Source organism: Rhinoraja longicauda, unplaced genomic scaffold (genome assembly GCF_053455715.1).
Source record: "Rhinoraja longicauda isolate Sanriku21f unplaced genomic scaffold, sRhiLon1.1 Scf000504, whole genome shotgun sequence".
In the NCBI taxonomy this organism is placed as follows: Eukaryota; Metazoa; Chordata; class Chondrichthyes; order Rajiformes; family Arhynchobatidae; genus Rhinoraja; species Rhinoraja longicauda.
The window spans coordinates 15,212-34,966 of record NW_027601721.1 but is presented as its reverse complement, the minus strand read 5'-3'; the positions used below and the strand labels follow the sequence as shown (position 1 = coordinate 34,966).

The 19,755-nt window shown below is 45.9% G+C and overlaps 1 protein-coding gene across 1 annotated transcript in view; it reads left to right on the top strand.

The window, feature by feature from the left end:
- Positions 1-18,599, top strand: part of emc10 (ER membrane protein complex subunit 10) — a 60,029-nt gene extending 41,430 nt beyond the window's left edge. The window contains exon 7 of the mRNA XM_078395367.1: positions 17,850-18,599. Coding sequence (XP_078251493.1) covers positions 17,850-17,945 — 96 coding nt within the window. The 3' untranslated portion in view covers positions 17,946-18,599. The remainder of the gene's footprint in view (positions 1-17,849) is intronic.
- Positions 18,600-19,755: the final 1,156 nt, after the last annotated feature.

Here is a 19,755-nt window from a genome sequence, read left to right as displayed (position 1 = left end):
TAACAGTGAATCTACATCCAAGCCCATGCATTGTTCCCTGGACTGGACCCATGCAATGTGGTGCGAAGTGGACACTGTCTGATTTTTCTGCCCCCCCCAGCCCAAGGGTGATGAGATTATCTGGCACTCACTCCCAACGTCCCAGCTGAGAAATCAGCTAAGTCAGCATGGTCGAGGATCAAGCCGCCATCTTGCTTGGCCTGAATGGTTCAATGCCGTGCTGAGAAGTTCTTTAAGGCGAGAGGGAAAGATTTAATAGTAACCTGAGGGACAACCTTTCCACACAGAGGGTGGTAATAATATGGAATGTGCTGCCAGAGGGGATAGTTCAGGAAGGTTCTATGAAAGCATTTGAAAGGATTTTGAACAGGTACGTGCATAGGAAAGGTTTGGAGGGATATGGGCCGCACGAAGTTAGTGTAGATGGGGCATCTTGATCGGCAGGGTCGAGTTGGGACGATGGGCCTGTTTCCATGCTGTGTGACTCTATCGCCTATCTGGGAAGTAGTATAGACACAAAAAGCTGGAGTAACGTAGCGGGTTAGATAGCATCTCTGGAGAAAAGGGACGTAGTATCAAGCCACAGATTATAAATGACCCGTATGAAGCATACTTGACAGCGTGGACTTCTGTGCACATATGGCACCACTGTGGCCTGAAGTTCTGAAATGCGCTGCTCCAAGTAAGAGCAACTGAGGTGCTAGCCCTTTAGCACAGTCTACAGCATCTTCTCACTCAGTTCTGGTTAACTTCTGTGTCCCTGCTTTGTTGATTGAGCCCCCTCTTGGTTCTACGGCTAAATATAATTGCCTGACTTTGTCACTGAAAAGCACATCATTTAAAATGGGAAAGTAACATTTTGAAACATCAACAACTAGAAAAGGGCAATGAGAGTCAGCATAAAAATAAACTTTACTAAATATTACAGAGGAAATCAATAATATGGAAAGAAATGTAACCACAAGGAACTGCAGATGCTGGTTTATCAAAGAAACACAAAATGCTGGAGTAACTCAGCAGGTCAGGCAGCATCTCGGGAGAGAAGGAATGGGTGACGTTTCGGGTCGAGACCCTTCTTCAGATTTAGATCTGTCTGAAGAAGGGTCTCGACCCGAAACGTCACCCATTCCTTCTCTCCCGAGATGCTGTGTAAATGTTTAACATGTTCCCCGCTGAATTCCTGTCATGCTACATTAAGCAAGATGCTTCTCTTGTTGTGGGTGCAATTGTAGCGATCATGTCTGGTTTGGAGATTGCACTTGTGTTTGCTACAGTCATGTTGTTGATGGTGTGATGGCAGATGTCAACAGAGGTCCATCTTCCCTGATTGAACCTCATGACTTGAAAAGTGATAATGGAATTTATTTCACTACCTGAACAAGAGAACTATTGCATTTTGTGCATATTGTCATAAGTGATAGGAGTAGAATTAGGCCATTCAGCCCATCAAGTCTACCTCGCCATTCAATCATGGCTGATCTATCTCTCTCTCCTAACCCCATTCTCTTGCCTTCTCCCCATAACCCCTGAACACCGCACTAATCAAAATTCTATCTATCCCTGCCGTAAAAATATCCACTGACTTGGCCTCTACAACCTTCTGTGGCAAAGAATTCCACAGATTCACCACCCTCTGACTAAAGAAATTTCTCTTCATCTTCCTAAAAGAACGTCTTTTAATTCTGAGGCTGTGACCTCTAGTCCGAGACTCTCCCACTTGTGGAAACATCCTCTCCACATCCACTCTATCCGAGCCTTTCACTATTCTGTATGTTTCAATGAGGTCCCCCCCTCATTCTTCTAAACTCCAGGAAGTACAGGCCCAGTGCTGACAAACGCTCATCATAGGTTAACCTACTCATTCCTAGGATCATTCTTGTAAACCTCCTCTGGACCCTCTCCAGAGCCAGCTCATCCATCCTCAGATATGGTGACCAAAATGGCTCTGGAGAGGGTCCAGAGGAGGTTTACAAGAATGATCCTTACCAGCGGCCTTACCAGCAACTTATCGAGCCTCAGCCTTACCAGCACTTTATAGAGCCTCAGAAGCACCTTACCAGTACCTTATAGACCCTCAGCATTACATCTTTGCAGACAAGCCCCCTTGAAATAAATGCCAGCATTGAGTTTGCTATTATGTCAGACAATGCTGCAGGGCTGCTCATTAAAACAGCATCTACAAATAAAAGGTTGGCAATTCAATAATTCTCCCTTGGGTAGAGAATCCACCACATTACTTACTGTTTGGTGAATCCAGTAGCGTTACTTATGTGTGAGAGGTTTGGCTGAGCCCATGATAGGGTTTGTCTGTGCATTCCCTCTGTGGTAAGTCAGCCTGCCCACAGCTGTGGCCTATGTGCAAGGTACTAGATGGTGACTCTACCGCCAACTCACACCATAGCAAGACAAGAACAACAGCTGGAGAGGGAGAGAAGGGACAGGCCTTTGTGCAGTGATGTGGAGATATTCTGTGATATAATGGGCTTCACGCGACCACTTGCATTAATGGAACTACTCTAGTGCGATCTGCAAAATGTACAAAAGAATGGCTTGAAATGTTCTTGGCGCACAACAGGAGGAGAATGCAGAAGAACATCCCTATAAGCTGCTATTGTAAACCAACCCATCGATGTTGCTTGTCTATTGCCTAACCCTGTGTGCCATTTGTATCTGTGAATTTGATGCACCGGTCTTTCTGTTTTCTTTTATGCAGTGGCATTTAATTCTGGGCGGGGCCATCTTTCTCATGGTTACAAACACCGTCAAAGCGCCCCGAGAGCTAGGAACACAAGCATGACGTCTACAAAGTAATGGTGGTTCCCAATTGCCTCCAGGACATTGTGTGCAGTGGCAAACAAGGTGCTATTCACTTTTTCATGAAGGTCAAATGATTATTTCCCCTTATACCAAATATCCAGACCCTCTGTTTTGATTCTCAGTAGGGTTGCCAACTTCCTCACTCCCAAATAAGGGACAAAGGGTGACATCACCGCCCCGTGTCCCACGTGACCTCACCCAGCCAATGGTCACATGCTCCCACCGCCCGGCCCGGGCGGCCGCCATTGGTGGAGCGGGAGCATGTGGCCGCTGGCTGGGTGAGGTCTCGTGGGGCGCGGGGCGGTGACGTCACCCTTTGTCCCGTATTTGGGTGAGAGGAAGTTGGCAACCCTACTAACACGGGACAAGGGCGGTCCCGTACAGGACAAACAAATTTAGTCCAAATACAGAATGTCCCGGCTAATACGGAACAGTTGGCGACCCTAAATTCTCAGCGGCCCGTAGCTGTGGACGAGTAAACTTTATTTTTAGAGAGATATAAACATGAAGTGGCCAAAAGGCTTCTGTTGGGACAAACTTTTGCAATCTGTTGCCAATGGTTGTCTTTAACAGGACAGGCATGATTCCAGTCATGAAGAAATCTTTTTGTTTGCTGGATAGATAATTTGGTGAATGGTGAAAACATCTTTGCACCATAAGATTACAGGCACAAGTGGTTGTTCTTTGGAAAGCAATATTCTAAGTTTGAAAGGTTTCCAAGTGTTTAAGGTTCCACCTGGCATCCAGCCTTCTGGTGTGGGCTTGCTGAATGACCTCTTTGATGTAGCTTTGTGCAACTCAATTAGTTTAAGATGTATTTAGTTTACTCTCTCCAAAAGGCATTTTGATTTGGAGCCGCCAGCAGTTGATGTGGCTATGTGCTCATTTCTATTTTCTATTTTCTTTCTTAATTTCTGCGCCGAACACGATGAAATTTGTAAAGTCCTAAATATCATTTGACCTTGAATCATTTGTTTGACTCTTGCACACATCTATATTTTTCTGGGTGGAATCGCTGATACAGAGTACACCAATACACTGGAATTTAGAAGGATGAGGGGGGATCTTATTGAAACATATAAGATAATTAGGGGATTGGACACATTAGAGGCAGGAAACATGTTCCCAATGTTGGGGGAGTCCAGAACAAGGGGCCACAGTTTAAGAATAAGGGGTAGGCCATTTAGAACGGAGATGAGGAAGAACTTTTTCAGTCAGAGAGTGGTGAAGGTGTGGAATTCTCTGCCTCAGAAGGCAGTGGAGGAGGCCAGTTTGTTGGATGCTTTCAAGAGAGAACTGGATAGAGCTCTTAAGGATAGCGGAGTGAGGGGGTATGAGGAGAAGGCCGGAATGGGGTACTGATTGAGAGTGATCAGCCATGATCGCATTGAATGGCGGTGCTGGCTCGAAGGGCTGAATGGCCTACTCCTGCACCTATTGTCTATTGTCTATTGTCTATAATGCTTGAAATGAGTAGGCCTTCATTCATTGGCTCATGGTGGCGTTGTCATGTGAATCTTTGGTTCCTGGTGACGGTCCTCGGTCAGTCGCATTTTGTCTGAACCGTGACAGTTCTTGCAGCCACCTTGAAAGGTGATTTGTTGCTCCTGAGAGTAATTCAATTGTTTATTCGTGAGAACTCAATAGACAATAGACAATAGTTGCAGGAGGAGGCCATTCGGCCCTTCGAGCCAGCACCGCCATTCAATGTGATCATGGCTGATCATTCGCAATCAGTACCCCGTTCCTGCCTTCTCCCCATACCCCCTGACTCCGCTATCCTTAAGAGCTCTATCTAGCTCTCTCTTGAATGCATTCAGAGAATTGGCCTCCACTGCCTTCTGAGGCAGAGAGTTCCACAGATTCACAACTCTCTGACTGAAAAAGTTTTTCCTCATCTCAGTTCTAAATGGCCTACCCCTTATTCTTAAACTGTGGCCCCTTGTTCTGGACTCCCCCAACATTGGGAACATGTTTCCTGCCTCTAACGTGTCCAACCCCTTAATAATCTTATACGTTTCGATAAGATCGCCTCTCATCCGTCTAAATTCCAGTGTATACAAGCCGAGTCGCTCCAATCTTTCAACATATGATAGTCCCGCCATTCCGGGAATTAACCTAGTAAACCTACGCTGCACGCCCTCAATAGCAAGAATATCCTTCCTCAAATTTGGAGACCAAAACTGCACACAGTACTCCAGGTGCGGTCTCACTCGGGCCCTGTACAACTGCAGAAGGACCTCTTTACTTTTATACTCAACTCCTCTTGTTATGATTATCAACTCGTGTTGCATTTCAGGTGGCTACAAGCGCAGGGCTGCTGGGATTGTAGTTGGCTTGAAAATCAGTGACAGAAGTCCTCGCAAAGATTGGGCGAAAATAAGTTCCTGAGAAGAATCCAGGACAAATATATACTAGTGCCAAAGAATTGGAGTTTTATTGTCATTGGAAATTCTGGGTGAGTTGTGAGCCTTTGGGAATTCTTGATTAGTACGAGTGTCAAAGGTTATGGGGAGAAGGCAGGAGAATGGAGTTGAGAGGGAAAGATAGATCAGCCATGATTGAATGGTGGAGTAGACGCGATAGGCCGAATGCCCTAATTCTACTCCAACATTTTATGAACTTATGGAGAAAGTTTTGTCATCTGGGAGACTTGTCTGCACTGACTAGCTGTCATTCTTAACTGATAGTGATCTAATTTTATTTTCCTTTCCTCTGCTGTCTAACATACTAAAGCACTTGTACTCATGATGGACATCAGGCCTCGTCATCATTCACTCCTTTCTTTTTTAAATGAAGGGTCTGAAGCACTTTCTAATGACATATCAGGCAGCCTGAACTAATCGACAGACGGAAAGATCTAGAGTTCTATTCTTGGACCATGCTAAGTTATGCTTTTCTCTCCTCCCCTGGAACAAATCGGTCATAGTTCCTGCTTATTGTTCCATCGTTACTAGAAAAAAAAAGTTATGGTGAGAAGTGGTGGAAATGGACTTTGGAGATTTAGTGTGGTTTAGAGATACCGCATGGAAACCCGTTCCTTCAGCCCACCAGCGGTCCCCACACACTAACACTATCCTACACACAATAGGGACAATTTTACATTTATACCAAGCCAATTAACCTACAAACCTGTACGTCTTTGGAGTGTGCGATCAAACCGAAGATCTTGGAGTAAACCCACGTGGCCACGGGGAGAACGTGCAAACTCTGTACAGACAGCACACGTAGATAGGATGGAACCCAGGTCTATGGTGGTGTAAGGCGTTAGCTCTACCGCTGTGCCGTGTGTCGTGTGTATATCCTGTGTAATGATAATGTCAAACTTGGTTGCATTACTTTCTGTGGTGGTTATTCCACAAGTACATGAAGAATGGTCACTGGAGTGAGATACAAGTGGGCATTTGTGCACCGTTCTTTACATGAGCCACTCTGGATGTCGTCTATCACATCGGTGGGGAGGAAGTGACGTTGGATCATAGCTTGGGCAATATGATTCCACAGAGTTAGAATCACAAACTCCTGCAAAGACAGGGCAGAGTTGGCAGAGGAATAATGCCAGCAGGAGGGTGTAAAAGTCTTCATTTTAAATCTGTATCCTGGGTTCAATCCTGACCTCAGGTGCTGCTTGTGTGGAGTTTACACGTTCTCCATGTGACTGCGTGGGTTTCCTCCAGGTGTTCCAGTTTCCTCCCACATCCCAAACGTGTGAAGGTTGGTACATTAATTGGCCGCTGTAAATTTCCACTTTGTGTGTAGGAAGTAGCAGAATCTGGGAGAGTGGGGTTAATAACAAATGGAGAAAATAAAGTTGGATGAGATTAGTGCCGGTTTAGTGTAAATGGGTGTTCGGTAGTCAGCATGGACTCCAGGGTCAAAGGGCCTGTTCTCTCCTGTATCTTCTTTTAGAAGAGGGATAAATGAAATTCCAGAGGCTACTAGCTTTTGATAATTCATGCAGATCTGAGTTAAAGATTAGAAAGATCAGCACAATGCACTGAGCATTATAATTGGATTGAAATTTGCTGCTGAAGTCTGGCAGACATGGGGAGACCAACCTTGTATCTATTAAAGTTTAAATACTTTTGTTCAAAGTGCTTTCCCAGTTAATATCGCATTAAAAAATCATAACAGAAAATGTTGTTGCGCAAACATGTTAATTATTTAAATCGCAGCGCAGTCATGAGGTTGATGCTGATTGCCTTGCGTATGTTGTAGAAAACTGGTTAATTCATAGCTGGAATATTGTGTTCAGTTCTGGTGCCTAACTTTAGGAAAGGTGAAGGCACTGGAGAAGTTGCAGAAAAGATATACCTGAATTATTGTATTACAATAGGTAGAGCAAAGGTGAAGATACTGCAGAATATAGTTCACAGCGTTGTAGTTCCATAGATAAGGATGCTTCCAAGATGGCGCCCAACCCAGGCGACTATTTGCGTGCTAGCCACAGAAGCAGATCTGTTATTGTACAGGGCCCTAGTGAGACCACACCTGGAGTACTGTGTGCAGTTTTGGTCTCCAATTTGAGGAAGGACATTCTTTCTATTGAGAGAGCGCAGCGTAGGTTCACTAGGCTAATTCCCGGAATGGCGGGACTGTCGAATGTTGAAAGACTGAAACGAAGGATGAGAGGGGATCTTATTGAAAATAATATTATTATGGGATTGAACACGCTAGAGACAGGAAATATGTTCCCAATGTTGGGGGAGTCCAGAACCAGGGGCCACAGTTTAAGAATAAGGAGCAGGTCATTTAGATCGGTGATGAGGAAAAACTTTTTCACTCAGATAGTTGCAAATCTGTGGAATTCCCTGCCTCAGAAGGCAGTGGAGGCCAATTCTCTGGATGCTTTCAAGAGAGAGTTAGATAGAGCTCTTAATGATAGCAGAGTCAGGGGTATGGGGAAAGGGCAGGAACTACTGATTGTGGATGATCAGCCATGATCACATTGAATGGCCTAATCCTGCACCAATTGTCTATTGTCTATAATCACATATTACAATCGTTCCACACTCTAAATCTCTCTATGCACTGTAAATGACTCGATTGTAGTCATGTATTGTCTTTCTGCTGACCGGATAGCATGCAACAAAAGCTTCCCACTGTACCTCAGTACACGTGACAATAAAGTAAACTGAACCATAGATAAGTCCAATGTCCACAAGGGATTAGTGATGAATTGGACAGCACCCCAGGTTATGGAAGGACCGGTCAGAAGCCCAATAACGTTTAAGTACTTGCAGTAATCTTGACAAATTCATGAGCACCTTTCACAGAGGCTAGGTTTATATTTGGAAAGACACGGAACTGCAAGTGCTGTAATCTTGGGCAAAACACAAAATTCCTCTAGTAACTCAACGAGTCGGGTAGCGTCTGTGGAGGGAATGGACAGACATTTTAAGCTGGGACCAATTCTTATGAAGAAGGGTCCTGCCGTGAAACGTCACCTATCTTATTCCCCCCACAGATGCTGTCTGACCTGCTGTGTTACTTCAGCATTTTTGAGCTTTGTTCCAGTTTTATATTTGTGCTTTTATCAGACTAATTATTTGTTTTAGTTTGGAAATGAATGATTTCACCGGTCTGAGAATGCTGAGTGTTAAATGTGATGGGTAACCTTCTCGCCTGCTCTCGTATCTTAAGGTGAAGGTTACCATATGCTGCAGTTATGTTGACTGGCAGGTTGGAAATAGCCCAGCTGTTGGCGGTTGTGCAGCAGAAAACAGAAACAGGATATCAAAAGGCTGGGGGAAAATGTTGTGTTTATGTTTAATTCACACTGCACTGCATATTCCTGGCTTTGCTTACCCTGCTAATACGAAGTAAGAATTCTTACCAAACCTATTCCCAAGAGAATTTTGACAGCACACTCAAGACAGCCAGCTGCTGAATATCTGATTCTTTTGTTTCATTTTTCTTTTGCTGAATATCTGTTGAATTAAAATATTTGCATCCCTGTGGAAGGAGGCCATTTGCCTAACAAAAAAAAAGGTTGGAGGGATTTAATGACAGCCCTGTGTAACTCCGAGCTGCGTTGGGATGCTTGCCTTTGCTGAGCTAATGAATCTTGGCAGAGGCGGCATTTGGAAATGCTACAACTGGCCTCGTTGCCTTTGGGGTGAGGGGGTGAGGAAATGAGCAATCCCATTCCTACACAACATATTTAGCCTTCCTTCTGGGCTGCAACAGTCTTGTCGGCACTCGATGCAGCAAGCAGTTTTGTAACCGAGCTGGTAGAGGGCAGTGCCCCCTGTGGAACTGGACACCTTCAGCAAGTATTGGTGCCATCAGTGGAAGAAAAGGCAGGAGAAACAGCAAAAAAAACCCCACCTGATCCCCCAGTTGCCGTCCACTTTAATTCTCCTTCCCATTCCTATACTGACCTCAGATACACAATGCTGGAGTAACTCAGTGGGCCGTGCAGCATCTCGGGAGAGAAGGAATGGGTGACATTTCGGGTCTTGACCCGAAACATCACCCATTTCTGCATGACCTGCTGAGTTACTCCAGCATGGTGGGTCTACCTTTGATGTTAACCAGCATCTGCAGTTTTTTTCCTGCACTGACCTTTCTGTTCTAGGTCTCCTCCATTGTCAGAGTGAGGCTAAATGCAAATTGCAGGAACAGCATCTCAAATTTTGCTTGGGCAGCTGACAGCCCAGTGGTATGAATATTGATTTCTCCAACTTCAAGTAGCCCTGGCATTCCCTCTCTCTCCATCCCTCCCCCACCCAAGTCACACCAGCTTCTCGTTCTCACCCAACAAACAGCCAACAATGGCCTGTTTCCTTTATCATTGTTACTTTTGCATGTCTTTCATTCATTGTTCTTTATCTCTCCACATCACCGTCTATATCTCTCTTTTCCCTTATCCCTAACCAGTCTGAAGAAGGGTCTCGATGCGAATTGTCACCCATTCCATCTCTCCAGAGATGCTGCCTGACCCGCTGAGTTACTCCTGCTTTTTGTGTCTATCTTCGGTTTAAACCAGCATCTGCCATTCCTTCTTGCACATGAAAAATAAGTGGTCAGTCTGACAACTAGCGGTATGCAGCATTGCTACAGGACAGGATGGTCTGGGGGCTGACATTGCCAGAAGGACAACAGCCTCGTTATTCTTCTGAGGAAATGCTTGAATGACTTGGTTCAGAAACCTTTAAAATATTATTATTTTGAAATTTAGTGTTTCAAAGGAAAAAAAGATGTCAAGATGCACGTGTTTAAAATCATTGATTTTCTTTGCACTTGCATAACCCTTAATAACAGAGAGGGTAAATTGTGGCATGTTTATTGAGCAAGAAAGCGAGAATTTGAAATTATGTCTCACCCTTTTTGTTCTTGGGCAATCCCAAAGCAATTCGGCAGTTTGTTATTTTGCAATCGTTTATTTAGTGTACATCACTAAAGTGGGGAAATTACAACCAAAGTGTACCAGAAAACATTCCACATACATTCTGGGCAGACACAAAATGCTGGAGTAACTCAGCGGGTCAGGCAGCATCTCTGGAGAGAAGGAATGGGTGATGTTTCGGGTCTAGACCCTTCTTCGGACAGATGTCAGGGGAGGGGGCGAGACAAAGATAGGATGTAGTAGGAGACAGGAAAATTAGTGGGAGAACTGGGAAGGGGGATGGGGAAAGAGAGGGACAGAGGAACTATCTGAAGTGTACATTCTGGGCAGTTTTATTTGAATGACACCAGAAATACCTGTACTTCAAAAAGTCATAGAGTGATGCAGCGTGGAGAAAGGCCCTTCGGCCCAACTTGCCCACACCGGCCAACATGTCCCAGCTACACTAGTCCCACCTGCCTGTGTTTGGTCCATATCCCTCCAAACCTGTCCTATCCATGTACCTGTCTAACTGTTTCTTAAATGTTGGGATAGTCTTTGCCTCAACTACCTCTTCTGGCAGCTTGTTCCACACACCCACCACCCTCTGTGTAGAAAAAGATACCCCTCAGATTCCTATTAAATCTTTTCCCCTTCACCTTAAGGGCGGCACGGTGGCGCAGCGGTAGAGTTGCTGCCTTACAGCGAATGCAGCGCTGGAGACTCAGGTTCGATCCTGACTACGGGCGCCGTCTGTATGGAGTTTGTACGTTCTCCCCGTGACCTGCGTGGGTTTTCTCCGAGATCTTCGGTTTCCTCCCACACTCCAAAGACGTGCAGGTTTGTAGGTTAATTGACTGGGTAAATGTAAAAATTGTCCCTGGTGTGTGTAGGATAGTGTTAATGTGCTGGGATCGCTGGGCGGCGCGGGCTTGGTGGGCCGAAAGGGCCTGTTTCCGCGCTGTAGAATCTAAAATCTAAAAAAAAAAACCTTAAAGCTATGGTGCTCGATTCACCTATTCTGGGCAAGAGACTCTGTGCATGTAACAAGGATTCTGCTGCGCTCACTTGAGGGAACTGGGCTTAATTTCACAACTATAGATTGCATCCTCTTAAATTGGTACTCAATATTAGGCTCAATTACAAGCACCTTGTGCTTTACACAGAGATTACATGCTTGAAAAGCAACTCATAATTCAAAAACGCTTAAATTAAACCGATGGGCGACTATGTGATTTTAGTAATTTTGAGTGCATTATTTCAAAAATACCAGTGCATAAATCAGACTTTGCTATTAGATGAACAAGCGCATTATTTAAAAAATGTACAGGTGCCTGTATTTAGAAATGTACAGGTCCATCAGCCAACAATGTCCGCCCCAAACATTATGCCAAGCTAAACTAATCCCCGCTGTCTGCACGTGACCTATACCCCTCTATATCCATCTTTGCTCATATTTTAGTCATTCAATGGGACAGGCAGCATCTCTGGATAGAAGGAATGGGTGACGTTTGGGGTCACTTGTTTCAACCCGAAGCGTCACCCGTTCCTTCTCTCCAGAGATGCTGCCTGTCCCGCTGAGTTACTCCAGCATCTTCGGTTTAAACCAGCATCTGCAGTTCCTTCCTACACATTTGCTCGTATTTTTGTGTGTTGTCCATGAACTCGTGACCAAGGAGGTCAGAGTGCATCTTGAGTTGCTACAGACAACCTAGAGACTGATATGCCGAGTCTGATATGCCGAGTCTCACACCTTGTCTTCTCATCTCCGGCCTTTGTCCAACCACTTGCCTATCAGGGAAGCATGCAGGTACAGCAGGCAGTGAAGAAAGCCAATGGAATGTTGGCCTTCGTAACAAGAGGAGTTGAGTATAGGAGCAAAGAGGTCCTTCTGCAGTTGTACAGGGCCCGAGTGAGACCTGAAGTACTGTGTGCAGTTTTGGTCTCCAAATTTGAGGAAGGATATTCTTGAGGGCGTGCAGCGTAGGTTTACTAGGGTAATTCCCGGAATGGCGGGACTGTCATATGTTGAAAGACTGGAGCGACTAGGCTTGTATACACTGGAATTTAGAAGGATGAGAGGAGATCTTATCGAAACGTATAAGATTATTAAGGGGTTGGACACGTTAGAGGCAGGAAACATGTTCCCAATGTTGGGGGTGTCCAGAACAAGGGGCCACAGTTTAACAATAAGGGGCCATTTAGAACTGAGATGAGGAAAAACTTTTTCAGTCAGAGAGTTGTGAATCTGTGGAATTCTCTGCCTCAGAAGGCAGTGGAGGCCAATTCTCTAAATGCATTCAAGAGAGAGCTAGATAGAGCTCTTAAGGATAGCGGAGTCAGGGGGTATGGGGAGAAGGCAGGAACGGGGTACTGATTGAGAATGATCAGCCATGATCACATTGAATGGCGGTGCTGGCTCGAAGGGCCGAATGGCCTCCTCCTGCACCTATTGTCTATTGTCTATTGTCTATCAAAAAACTGCCTCCCCTGCCTCCACCTATTACTTGCCAGTCTTTGTCCCATCAATTAATAAGAGATAGACTGAATTCCTCTGTGGGTGCCAATTAGCAACGAAGTGGCTGGGTTTTGGTACCTGGGCTGTGATTGAAACTTCTGCCCAGCGATGGAAGGGGAGGCTGACCTCCTTGCCCTCGCCTGTCTTTCATTCTGTTGATTGTGCACTTCTTCAGCTGACAAGCGCTGATGCTAATCACAGTGGCCCTGCTTGAGACCGGCAGGCTCCCCGCGGACCAGGAATTGACTGGGCATGTTCCTGGTGATCGCGTCTCTGCTGCGCACAGGGAAGTACACTCATCACCTAGGCCATCGGCGAACTGCGAGAACAGCAGGGGAGTTGATTTAAAAATAACTCCTTGAAAGCAATTGCAATTGTGTAGACTTTTACAAATTAAAATACTTCTGATATTTAACCTTGTGGTGATCCATCTCAAGCTCTGAGCCTTACTCTTTAGAAATCCTAACGCGGTCTGCCTCTTTTTCATATCGTTACCTACTTTAGCATTCCTTGATGGTTGTCTTGACGAAGTGACGTTCGGAATTGACGCCATTGCACAGTCAGCGATGGGTAGAAATAGCATTTGGCATCGCAAGAGATTTGTTAAGTTGTTGGATTTCTGTCAGGCTGGCTTCGACCTGTTGACCCGAACATCATTTCAGTTAAAAACCTGGAAATAGGCCCTAGCTGCCTGTGTAGGGAAAAAAACTGCAGATGCTGGTTAAAATCGAAGGTAGATACAAAATGCTGGAGGAACTCAGCGGGTCAGCGACCCGAAACGTCACCCATTCCTTCTCTCTCTCGAGATGCTGCCTGACCCACTGAGTTACTCCAGCATTTTGTGTCTACCCCGTCAGGTATATTGTTCAATCGGAGATCGGAAGCTGCCGTGCTTGATGTCTGATCTGTACTTGGAGAACTCTGCTGCAATTGAGTGTTCCCATTAACTAGTCTGCCTCTGGGTCAAAATGCATGGAAGTTATGGAGATTACAAGAGACTGCAGACGCTGCAGTCTTGAGCAAAGCACAAAGTGCTGGAGGAACTCAGTGGGTCAGGCAGCATCTGCGGTGGGTGTGGTGGACCTTCTTCCTGAAGAGGGGCCCGACCTCAAGCTACGCCTGTCCATTTCCCTCCACAGATGCTGCCTGACCCGCTGAGTTCCTCCAGCACTTTGTGTTTTGATTAGATAGAAGATGTTACGAGCCGTAATATCTGATGCTCATTTAAAAAAAATTCTAAGATAAACTCTATTCATAAAAAATAACACGAGAAATACAAAACTGCATTCATACTGTTGTCCAGTCCTTGCATTCAAAGTTACATTCTGTGTAGAAAGTGCCAGTACCACTCTTGTGGCCTCTGAACATGGGACCGATGAGAGAGAAGGGAGTGTTACCGAACTTCTAAATTCATTGTGGTGGAACACTCTCCAAGACAGACGTAAAGCCCAGCATTTGACCTGTTTTTACAAAATGTAAAATGGTCAGCTCGACATAGATGACCACATCTACACCAAACCCAACCCTATCAGGAACAGACGAGGGCATTCGATTCAATTTGAGATACCAGCTATCAAGACAGATGTGTATAGCAATTCATTCTTCCCTCACACAATTAAAGCATGAAATAGTCTTCACCCCTACTATAGTTATCCAACCAGACGCAACTACATTTAAGGCAGCTCTTCTCCAAGAAGCCCTTCTTGCTTAAGTCCATTCTCCGCCACCTCCAGTTTAATTTCCACTAGACGAAGTGGACCCGTTGGGCCCAAACCTCTCCTGCATTGGTGCAGCACCCTCTCCTCCCCCTCTCCCCTCCCTCCTCTCCTCCCCTCCCTCCCCCTCTCCTCCCTCCCCTCCCTCCCCCTCTCCTCCCTCCCCCCCTCCCCCTCTCTCCTCCCCCCATCCCCCTATCCCCCTCTCTCCTCCCCCATCCTCTCCCCCACCCTCTCCCCCTCCCCCCTACTCCACCCCCTCAACCCCCCTTATCCAACCTCCTTCCTCTCTCCCTCTCTCTCTCCTTCATCCACCCCCCTCCCTCCCTCCCCCCTCCCTCCCTAGGAGATAGATTTAAACTTTAAAATGTGAATAACTTAAAAAATATAACACCAATTTCAATAAAACGACCATTTTTACCATTAAAGTGATGACGGTGAGTAAGGTGGGCCTAAAATTGTCACGCTGTCGTGCACCGTTTTGGCTGAAGTTCAGTCACAAACAAGATAACAAATGAGAGTTTTAGTATATAGATTTGGAATATTTTGGAGAACCAAGAACCAAGACCCTTAATGTTTCCCATTTGCTGGCTAGCCTTGCTGCCAGGCACCCGGGTTCCATCCTGACTGAAGGGCCTGTTTCCTTGATACTCAACTCCATGAATCTATGACTCACAGTAGTTCGGCTGATTGCTGGTGCGTTTGTGCAAACTGTGACAGCTCTGGATTTACTAAATACTGCCGTTGAAAACTTTAACATTGCAATATTGCATGTATTAATATTAAATGTTCTTTTGTGTATTCTCCTGCGAACAGCTGGTGGTGGTGTCAATGCTACAGGTTAACATTGATTGCCGTTCAGCAGGAAAATCGTGCAACAAGAGGGCATCAAATGGCTCCTTGTAATAATGAATTGTCTGAAGGGCTTTTGTCATTAGGCTGCTTTTGTCAAAGGCAAAAGCCTCTCCAGAAGCTCCGACATGGAATCTTTCTCCTGTAGTACAGTTTAATGAGCCTGACTGACATTGAATTGAATTATATATCCTACTGACGCTTGAAACATCATCCTTGGTTCATTGACTGTGTCGTTTCTGATATAAAACAGCTGATTACCATTGTCAACCTCTGTAATATATTCAACTCATAGCTTTGATGATGTTGTCGGTACTTGTGCAAGTAATGAACTGAGTAAGAAGAGATTCTGGTGGTGTGGATGGTTTGAAGTTTCCCGTGGAAGCTCAACTAATTGGCAAATAGGCCATTGAATGCGGTAGTTTCGCTTAGAGATACAGTGAGGAAACAGGCCATTCGGCCCACCGAGTCAGCACCGACCAGCGATCACCCCGTACACTAACACTATCCTACACAGCAGGGACAATGTACAATTTTACCAAGCCAAGTAGCTTACAAAGCTGTATGTCTTTGGAGTGTGGGTGGAGACCGGAGCACCCTGAGAAAACCCAAGCAGTCCACGGGGAGAACGTACACACTCCATAGTCAGCATTCTTAGTCAAGATGGAGCCCGGGTTTCTGGCACTGTAAGGCAGCAACTCTACCTCTACCCACTGTGCCATGGTAGTGATTGCTTCAGACCAGGGACCCATGCTTTAGTCAGCTTTATGGTTGCTCACCGTGACGCTGGAAGAAGCAAAAGAGAAGAACATTATCCAAGGTTCTTGTTTCAAATATCCATGTAATCATTGTTTACAGAGTACATATTCGACACTGTTAAAGTTGATGTCTGTTGTGACAGTCTCTGGAAAACTCTTAGGCCCCTGGTACCTGTGGAGAAGGGAAGATGCAAAAGGACATATGGTGCTGGAGTAACTCAGCGGGTCGGGCAGCATCTGTGGAGAACATGGATAGGTGACGTTTCACAGAGTGCTGGAGTAACTCAGCGGGTCAGGCAGCATCTGTGGAGAACATGGATAGGTGACGTTTCACAGAGTGCTGGAGTAACTCAGCGGGTCAGGCAGCATCTGTGGAGAACATGGATAGGTGACGTTTCACAGAGTGCTGGAGTAACTCAGCGGGTCAGGCAGCATCTGTGGAGAACATGGATAGGTGACGTTTCACAGAGTGCTGGAGTAACTCAGCGGGTCAGGCAGCATCGGTGGAGAACATGGATAGGTGACGTTTCACAGAGTGCTGGTGTAACTCAGCGGGTCAGGCAGCATCTCTGGAGAACATGGATAGGTTTGCAGGTTTTGTTAAACCAATGCCTGGCCCTATTGGGTTGTGGTGCCTGGTGGAACATTGTCTGGATGCATTGTGCGCTGATAAAAACCAGTGCTTAATGTACTGTAAGCAGGTGGAAAGCAATGGAGGCTTGCTTCTGAGATCTAGTCTTCTCATGTTCTGTCTCATTTTAGCACAGTGCACATGTGACCAAATGTACCTGTGAATGGAAAAACACCTGTGTGGTCCCAGCTCTTTCATTCCGAATGTCCAAGCCTCCCTTCGGTTTATGTGGATGGGAGCCCATCAAAATCAGTATATTAACAGTGGGAGGAAGATGCAAAGAACTGCAAACACTAGAATCTTGAGCAAAAAACAAAGTGCTGGAGGAACTTAGCGGGTCAGGCAGCATCTGTGGAGGGAATGGGCAGGCAATATTTCGAGTCAGGATCCTTCTTCATTGTAGTTATTGAGGGAAGTTATTTTTAACTCGTGTATGAGCGGGATCTCCAGCAGTTTTGTCTTCTCACAAACAGGTACCATACCTATAATTTTCACGGGGCCTTAGAGGTGGAAGTTCTTTCCAGAACTGCACATTTCCAATGATATTTGCATGTACGTTTCCCTTGTCAGTGGTCAAAATGTAGAAACCAGGAACTGTGTCATATCCATGTTCTGCGGAGATGCTGCCTGACCCGCTGAGCTACTCCAGCACTCTGTGAATCGTCGCCTATCCATGTTCTCCACAGATGCTGCCTGACCCGCTGAGTTACTCCAGCACTCTGTGAAATGTCACCTATCCATGTTCTCCACAGATGCTGCCTGACCTGCTGAGTTACTCCACGACTGTGTGAAACGTCACCTATCCATGTTCTCCAGAGATGCTGCCTGACCCGCTGAGTTACTCCAGCACTCTGTGAAACGTCACCTATCCATGTTCTCCACAGATGCTGCCTGACCTGCTGAGTTACTCCAGCACTCTGTGAAACGTCACCTCTCCATGTTCTCCACAGATGCTGTCTGACTCACTGAGTTACCCCAGCACTTCGTGTCTTCGTTTATCAGTGGCAGGGATTACAGGATTGCCTTTTGTAGATGCTAACTCTCCTCCCATGGTCTTAAACCAATTCCTTGACTTGGCTTTATAAAACGAGTGGCACTGAGCACTGGATACAAGACCAATGCTCCATCACACCCTTGTGCTCCTTCACTAACTCGTCTCTCACTCACTGTTTCTGCAGAGTTTGCTGAGTCTGAGGTTGACCTGCTTTTCCTGCCTTTCCTTTCGCAGTGGATGTACATCGTTCCCATCGTGATTTTCCTGATGATGTCGGGGGCACAGGACTCTAACGGCGGCGCCGGTGGCTCGGGCGGAGGTGGGAGGTGATGATTCGGGAAGCAATCGCAAGACCGGGGCATTCCCAGCCGCGAGGACCGCAGATCGCCACCTTGTACATACCAACTTGTCTCATATTTGCTGGACAAAGGTAGCAGGACGCACATACTTGCGATCTGGGAAAACGCTCATCAGCAAAGTGGAGTGTGAATCGTAGAGGTATAACACTGTTGAAAATAAAGTAAATGACTGTTTGTTTGTGATCCGTTATTGCAGAACTCCTTTCCAGCCACTAGTTGCCAGCAATGCACTGTAGTTTAACAAGGTCGGTGGAAACAGTAACGGGTTCAAGGTGAGCATGTGCCCTCACCTGCGATTGTCCTTGCATATGAAGCCTAAAATCCTGTAGGAAAGAAAACTGCAGACGCTGGTTTAAATTGAAGGTAGATACAAAATGCTGGAGTAAACTCAGCGGGTCAGGCAGCATCTCTGGAGAGAAGGAATGGGTGACGTTTCAGGTCGACCCGAAGCATCACCCACTCATTGTCTCCAAAGATGCTGCCTGACCCGCTGAGTTTACTCCAGCATTTTGTGTCTACCTAAAATCCCAAGTGTGGCCTCTGTTTATGCATTACCTGTAGTAACAAGTGTTTGAACAAACTTACCCCAAGTGTATGGTGTTCTGGGACAATAAATGGAAATTACTGACAGGCTGTGATCATTGTAAAGTTATTCTGTCATGTGTCCAATAAATTAGTCTGTGATCTTGTTCACATCTGTTATGAGCATTACATGGTAATTAGGATCAGCTCTAAGGTGAGAGGCAAAGATTTAATCGGAACCTGAGGGGCAATGTTTTCTCACGAAAGGTGGTCGATATTTTAAACAAGCTGCCAGAGGATGTGGTTGATGGAGGTATTATGGCAGCATTTAAAAGTCATCTGAACGGGTACATGGATGTGAAAGGTTTAGAGAGATACGGGGCCAAACGTGGGCAGATGGGGCAACTTGGTCTGCATGGCTGGGTTGGGCTGAAGGGCCTGTTTTTTGCCCTGTATGACTCTGGCTCGAGTTACCGTGGAGTTGTGAATGAACACGCTGGTTAACAGACCAAGACTCTCTCAAGCACTTCTTCACATGAGATACCAGCGCTGGAGTTGGTGTGGGTTGGACTAGAAAGGGGAGAAAGCGGGTCAAATATTCAATAGACAATAGACAATAGACAATAGGTGCAGGAGTAGGCCATTCAGCCCTTCGAGCCAGCACCGCCATTCAATGCGATCATGGCTGATCACTATCAATCAGTACCCCGTTCCTGCCTTCTCCCCATACCCCCTCACTCCGCTATCCTTAAGAGCTCTATCCAGCTGTGACTGGTGAAAGCGAGTGCTTACGGATGGATGTACACATCGCTGAAGCACTGGTGCTTATAATGCAAGAGTCAAGTGTTTAACACATCTGATCTGTTTGGATAGCATGCAAAACAAAGCTTTCCACTGTACCTTGGTATGCATGACAGTGGTACACTTAAACCTATGTACGAAAACTCTTACTTGCTTGCACCTTTACAGGCACATTAACATAAACCACACAAATACATTCCAATTAATATTCAGTATTGCTGCTAACCATACCATAAATGTGCAAAACCCAAGTGTGCAGTGCAACCAATGTCCATCGCGGTTCACTGTCGCTGAGGTTAGTGTTGTGCAGTGTTCAAGAGTCTGGGGGTTACTGGGAAGAAGTTGTTCTTGAACCTGGAGGTCACAGATCTCTGGTTTCTGTACTTTTTCCCCAATAGGGCCCAGACAGTGCCAGAGGCCTGGGTTCGATCCTGACCACGGGTGCTGTCTGTGCGGAG